We start from the raw sequence: 7315 nt of genomic DNA on the forward strand, positions 1-7315 counted from the left end.
CACCACTGTGTGTATATATATATATATATATATATATATATATACACAGTGAACACATCAGCTACATATTTAGAGAAATAAGACTTGGCAGGAAATGATCGCCTAATATGCTGATACAAATAAAGTATTGCATGCCAGAGAGAGAGAGAAATATATGTGGGAGGGATTATTTATACCAAGACAAAACCAACATATTCTTGCCTCTCTGGTTGGTCAACTCACTAGCTCTTGAGCTGCAGCAGCATGACTATTGTGCTCCATCTAGAAGCTTTTAGTGGAGACAACCGCCACCTACTGCCAAAAGCAGAACACTGACTCACATTGAGTGAACCATGGATAGGAGGAAGAGGCTTATGCTGTCAATAATTAAGAGGTTGTATATTCATAAGCCACTTAAACTATAGTAACTTCCCCTGCATTTTAAAGAATTACATTTCCTATGAAACTGGTTCTGATTAGGAACCAAACTTCAGCTGCAGTTACACATTTGCAAGTTTGGGTAAAGGTGGAAACTATTTGAAGTGGAACGAGCATGAAACCACCCATTTGGAATAAATTACATACACATCCTTAATTAGGAGCTAACAAAAATTTAATCCTAAAAACATTAATTAATTAACTTACAGCAAGAACAGAAAGCCAGGGTTATCAGAGCCAAGCACATTCTTTATTAAGTGTACAAAAGCAAATGAAAAACAAGGTAAGTGCAAAAAATTAGTGCCTTGATGTCAGAGACCTACGAGAAGCATGGCTTCGGCCATCTAGAAACCTACAGAAGAGGAAGGCACCAGAAAGATTCTTGTCACAGTATTTAGAGTGAATTTTTTTTTCATTGATATGAGAGACAGAGAGCGTAAATTTACTAGCACATGTGAACATACTGGTTTATGAAAGAGCTGATCGTACAGATATAATGAAGAGAAGTACAGGCATGTCTCATCCAACGTGACAGGTTGTAAATTCAGCAAATGAAGGGGTCTCCGATGGTCTGACCAACACTGTGTAAACGATAAGTTTAGGACAGAACACTATTTCATACACAGACAGACACACACATACACATTTTAGCCTAAAAACATGTCAGAGATGTTTTGATGCATTCGATAAAAAGAAAAACCTTGGTGAATTTTACGTGATTGTGAGAGATTAACAATGTCTTTTTTTTTTTGGCAAAAGGCATGCACACACACACAACAGATCACTATCGGTAAGATTATAACAACGGTGCAGCATGAATTCTTGGAAATGATCAGCTCCACAAAGGCTGAAGAAAGAGAGGGACCCCGAAGAACCACATACTAAACTAACAAATTTATACTCTATACCAAAACGTCCTGTGATGAAGGATCAAAATGCTCCATTTCATGAAATCGAAGATCTAAATGTAAATTTAGAATGTAAACCTTCTAAAAATACAGCCTCAAACTGAATTTGAAACTGCACCTAGACTAATCAACAAAAACTGAGCTGGAACAGAGTATAAATCAGTTAATCAAACCAGTAAAGTTGTGCTAAATCTATAAAGTGTTCTACATGAGTGTCACGTGTAAGGAAGACTGATCGTGAATGTACCGGTGTAAAGGGAACAGGGATGGTGTGGCGGCCAAAAAGCCATGCGAACTAGCACCTAACGCAGAGTGAACTTTCCAGCAGAGTGATCCATGACCTTAAGGCAGATACTAAGGCCTCTGAGCTTGTGTTGCCAGGCAAAAGGAAAAAAGGCACCAGCTAAGAGAAAGCCGGGAGCCTGCAGGCCACTTTGGAACGTCTGGTCTCACACTACCTGCCAAATCATCCCAAGCCATCCCTGTGCACACACTAAAGCTGCGAATCATACACGCAATCCACCTACACACATGCAAAAACACAACATCATCCTCAGCCAACCGAGGGCCGGAGCCCTTAGGAAAAATGTCTCCTACCTTTCTTTTTCTTCTCTCCATCCTTTTTGCCCTGGTCACTGGTGGGCTTGTCATCGGAGAAGCTAGAGAAGGTGGTGTCTGCAGTAATCGGTTCCCTCAGGGTGAGGAACCAACGGCCCTCGCTTAGGTAGGACAAAGTACCCAAGTCCATCTCGACCTGGGTGCCCTCCTTGCCCTCTTTCTGCAGAGCCAGGATCTCCAGCAAATCCAAACCGGTCTGAACCGCCTCCACGCCTGCCGAGCAGCCCAATGTGACGTGGGCACGGCTACCCATTGGAAGAGCCTCAACACTGGGCAAGAGGGCCGGAGCGACCCCTTCTTTGTCCTCTCCCTCGGGCCACAGCTTCATCTGGGTTTCCGTCAAAGTCACACGGGCCCCAAATATACGAGGGGTCACTATGAGAGCAGTGACGGAAAGCTCATCAGACTTGGCAAGTGATTCCTTGACCACCTGCAAGACAAAATATGGCCAAATACGTACTGTATTAATATTTTGGTTTTGTTAACATTAGTTAATGCATTAGGTTTCATGAACTACTAATAAACAATTTTTCAGCATTTAATAATCTGCATTCACATTTTTATTATTGATTTGTTGTTATAGTTATATATATTGATTTTGATGATGTCATTATATTAATTTTGGCATTTTGATTTAGTTCTCCTTATAATTTTGTGAACATGTAATGTTGTTTAGGTGGAGGCTTTAAATAAGCCCTTATGGGATTTCAGCTTCTCCTTGCACTGTATAAAAAATGTATTTTCTTGCAATTTCATTCATATATATTTTTTAAATTGTGCAAAATAAACTCATTATTTATTAATATTTATTATTGATTATTTAATGTAGGTTCATCTTAATTTCCCCATATGCTAATAAATTATCTTTTCATGCTTTAAAAATTAACATTAATAAAGTAACAAACAAGAATTAATTAACATTAAAACAGATTATTGCCATAATTTGTATTTGGTTATGTCAGCATGGCAAGAAAAGGGTCAAATCAGCTACAAAAGGTAAATAAACATTAAAAACGAGATAAAGAATAGACAAAACGCAAAAACGAACAAGATGATAATTATAAATCTATTGTAAGTTCATGATCTCTCATTGATTGTTTAATTTGAATTGTAAAGTGTTATCAATACAGCACGTTTCAGACACTTAAAGGACAGATTTGACAAGCATCACTAACAAATTGTCAGGGAATGTTACATATTAGATACCATACAAGTATTGGCAGATATTAGTAATATTTAATTATCAGTATTGGTCTGAATTTGTTGATATTAGAAGCTGATAATATAAAGGGGGTTCCCCCGTCAATATTATGATGACTGATTTTGAACTGTAAAATTACATGTAATATTTTATACTGGAAAACAAGATAGACATTTTTGCCAGAATATTAGTTATTGACTGCAATTATAATATTATAATCACGCAGGGATCTTATTCCAAAAACACATCTGAGCACATACATTTGCACTACATGATATGATACATCTAAGGCTGCGTTTACACTGGCACAAAAAATCCGATCTTTCGCTCACATCTGACACAGATCGGAATTTGTTGCACAGGTGTAAACACAAAAACCCGCACGAGATCCGATTTTTTTGCATCCGATCTGAGCCACTTCCAAATGTGGATTTTAATCGGATTCGGATCTGTGCATTAAGACTTGCAGTGTAAACGCAGCCTAAGAAAACGGCTTGTGTGGAAAACTAACCTGTAGCTCTGCATACTCTTTTGCCCCCTCTGCTTTCCCATAATCACAGAACTTTGTAGTGCAGTGGAGGTGCAATGGGTTCTGGAAATACTGCTCAAGATCCACTTCTTTTTCCGCCTCACCAGTAACTGGGAAAAAAATTAATAAATAAATAAAATCAGCACTACAACACCAACTCTGAGGAGAAACACAAGTGTATTTGTTTACACAGTCCACTCACATTCACTGATGTGTTCTTTGAAGGCCTCCAAAGTGTCCAGCGTCTTGAGAAAGTCCATGGTTGCACACTTAATTCGTTCCTCTTCCTCTGGAAGCAGGAACCAGCCAAAGAACAAAGGCAGCTCTGGCTCTTTCGGCTTGGTCTCGGCCTCTTTTGGAGGCTCAGCTTGAACTCCATCAGCCTCTGGTTGTACCTTATCCTCTCCTCCTTCTGTCTTTGTCTCCTCACCTTTATCAGATTCTTCTGGCTTGGCTTCATTCACAGCAGTGGGTTTGGACTCAGCCGCTTTGGCAGACTCCTCCTCTTTCTTAGGCTCTACCTCTTTCACAGCTTCTTCCTCCTGCTTCTCAGGTTCAGAATTCACTTGAACCTGTGGCTCCTCAGACTTCTTCTGCTGTTCTGGCTCAGGAGGTTTCTCAGAAGACTCGGCAGCCGGGGTTTCAGATGGTCTGGCAGGAGGTGCTTCAGAGTCTGTCGCTTTCTCCTTTTCTGGCAATTCCCCAGCCAAAGGCTCGGTCTCTGGGGTCTTCTCTGGTTTAGGGGCCGCTTTTGGAGGATCTGCTGGTTCTGAAGGTGCCACCTCTTCAGACCTAGGCTCCGATTTCTCCTTTTGTTGCACCACCACTTCCTGTGTCTCAGCAACAGCCTCTGGAACTTCCTGATTCTGTTCAGCTTCCATTGCTACACAGCAGGCCGCTTCTGATAAACAAGGTATATTTGGCAAGAGTGAGTGTGAATGCATTTTACAAGAGATTACGCTGTACATGAGACGAATAGTGTGAGAACTACATGCAAATGTGAACAAGTGGTTAAATGACAGGCAGCTCCAGGAACGCTTGGTAAAGATTAACAGAAACTGAACATGGCAGTTAAAACGACCACTTCTTCAGACCCTTCACAGCACGTAGGCTCTTGGAAACTTCAATTTTACTACCCACAACTGCATATTTTAGTTCTGCAACCTCTGTACAGCATCCAGCTCTCGTCCTTTCGAGCAAATCTGAAAACCACTGCTCCGTTTAGACCAATGCACATTCGGATTCATTTGAAATAAAACACCACTGTACATTTCTAGTGAAATCGGAGTAGGCATCAGACTGCCAACGCATGAGCTGCTTTTTCTCTGGCCTACACATTACTCCTTCGCTTTAATGTGAACAAGTGGTTAAATGACAGGCAGCTCCAGGAACAGTTGGTAAAGATTAACAGAAACTATCCACCTGAACATGGCAGTTAAAACGACCACTTCTTCAGACCCTTCACAGCACGTAGGCTCTTGGAAACTTCAATTTTACTACCCACAACTGCATATTTTAGTTCTGCAACCTCTGTACAGCATCCAGCTCTCGTCCTTTCGAGCAAATCTGAAAACCACTGCTCCGTTTAGACCAATGCACATTCGGATTCATTTGAAATAAAACACCACTGTACATTTCTAGTGAAATCGGAGTAGGCATCAGACTGCCAACGCATGAGCTGCTTTTTCTCTGGCCTACACATTACTCCTTCGCTTTTTATCCATATTACTCTTTTAGTTTTTTTTTGTAGAGGCTCTTTTTACTCTTTTTTTTTTTTTTTTTGTGTGCAAGTAAACCACAGAAACTCTGTATGCTGGAAGTCTTCGGTTTTAACGATACTTTGCACCGTTATATCGCGGTCTCCTAATGTTAGATTTCAGATTAATAAGCAGAAGTACAGCTGTAGCCCAGATGATTAGGTTGTGTTTTCGAGTCATCAGATGTCAAATGACTTGCTTTCATTGTGAAACCAGTTGTCATCATCACCTTCTGGCCAAAATACATCTGTTCCCCATTTTATAGAGCTATGCAAATCTTCACAGCTTAATCAGATGGCAAACCTTCATATCAGCCAGGGGCGACAATTCCCAGCTGATGGGTTCAAAAGGCACCTTTACAACATACTGCCACTAACTGTTAACTTCTCTATGCAGTGGCCCGATTTTACACCAACAAAGCTTTAATTTCACCTTGGGCACGTTCCAGGTTCTGATGAAAGCATGTGAAAAGCAGAAGCAGGTCCCTGTTTTACAGGAGCCCAGCAGTGAGTCGTGAGATACTAACACCTGCACTTCATTTGGGCCACTTCTTTGTGGCTGTGTCTTAATATCAAGTGTGCTGCCTACTTAGACAGCATTTCTGGGAAGTAAACACGTTCCGAGTCATTTCAATGTGTCTGATGCCCAATTGCTTTCCAGTAGGCAGCTCACTGGATTTTGATTCTCACGCAGCCTTTGTGCGACCAAATTAGATTCGTAGACGCCACCTAATATATGGAAGACAAAGAAAACCCAAAACGCCCAATAGATTCACTCAAACAGTATCGAGCAGAGCTCACGCGTTACGCTCATATAACGGTACTTGCTTTAGCGACATTGCGCACACGAATTTAGACAACTTAGTGGAAAAAATTGTGCGCCGATTTAAAAGTAACGCGGACTACACTTAATTCAATGAATGTCTAAATCTACAAAGGCTCGTAAATGAATATGACCAAATAAGCGAACTCGTTAATTAACGGTAACAACGCAAAGCCATGGATTCTGGGAGTGGCAGTGCCCCAGCCACGCTGCATGCAGACAAAACAAATCAGCGTGGCAATGCCTAGCGCAGCTGGGAAAGAAAGCACATGCCAGAAACACCAATTATTTGTTACATCTAAAATATTTGTTTTCGATAAAGTTTTTGATTTGCATAATCAAACTTACTGGTTGCAAATACGATCTACAATATTAAAACATAACCGTCAGTGATCAGCGTAAATGCAACTCACTTGATTTCAGCGTTGGCAGATGTATGAAAAGCTGTCACCGTTTTCCGAGGCTGAAGGTCCAAAGCGCCGTACAGCCAAATTCCACGTTTCTCCAGAGCGCTGCGCAGAAACCCCCGCCTGGCCGAGCACTAGCAATAATCAGGAAACTAAACGGAAACCACTGGCACTTGAGCACGCTCCCTGCGTGCACGAGAGCGCGGACACGGAAGGGAGAGGCAACAGAGCGCGCTCCCGCCTCGCTGTGCACGTCAGCAACCAGATTGGGTTTTTTTACATCATACTGCTCATCAATTATCATGAGGTTTAATTACTTCATTAATACAGTTCAGTCTTACCTTTAATTTCATATCAATGATTAAGTTAATCTTAAGTTTAAAAACTGTAAATCCTTTAAATTAGCAGATGGTGCAAATTATAGGTTGGGGGTCTGTTTTACGCTGTTTTTAGACGCCAACGAACAGAAGTCGCGATTGCCGGAGGAGGTAACCGATCAGTTTCGGTCGGCACGTCAATAAACCATTAAAGGTCCCATGGCATGAAAATTTCACTTTATGAGGTTTTTTAACATTAATATGAGTTCCCCTAGCCTGCCTATGGTCCCCCAGTGGCTAGAAATGGCGATAGGTGTAAACCGAGCCCTGGGTATCCTG

General features: G+C 41.3%; 1 protein-coding gene across 1 annotated transcript; it reads right to left on the reverse strand.

Annotated features, from left to right (window-relative positions):
• Positions 1-1099: 1099 nt before the first annotated feature.
• On the reverse strand, positions 1100-6884 carry LOC107687004 (2',3'-cyclic-nucleotide 3'-phosphodiesterase-like). The gene is made up of 4 exons (XM_016484143.1): positions 6666-6884; positions 3876-4574; positions 3656-3783; positions 1100-2373 (listed from the first exon to the last, which is right to left on the reverse strand). The coding sequence occupies exons 2-4, from the start codon at positions 4552-4554 to the stop codon at positions 1903-1905; spliced, it is 1278 nt and encodes a 425-aa protein (XP_016339629.1). The 5' UTR covers positions 4555-4574; positions 6666-6884; the 3' UTR covers positions 1100-1902.
• Positions 6885-7315: the final 431 nt, after the last annotated feature.

Source organism: Sinocyclocheilus anshuiensis, unplaced genomic scaffold (genome assembly GCF_001515605.1).
Source record: "Sinocyclocheilus anshuiensis isolate Anshui unplaced genomic scaffold, SAMN03320099.WGS_v1.1 scaffold1287, whole genome shotgun sequence".
NCBI classification, from domain to species: Eukaryota; Metazoa; Chordata; class Actinopteri; order Cypriniformes; family Cyprinidae; genus Sinocyclocheilus; species Sinocyclocheilus anshuiensis.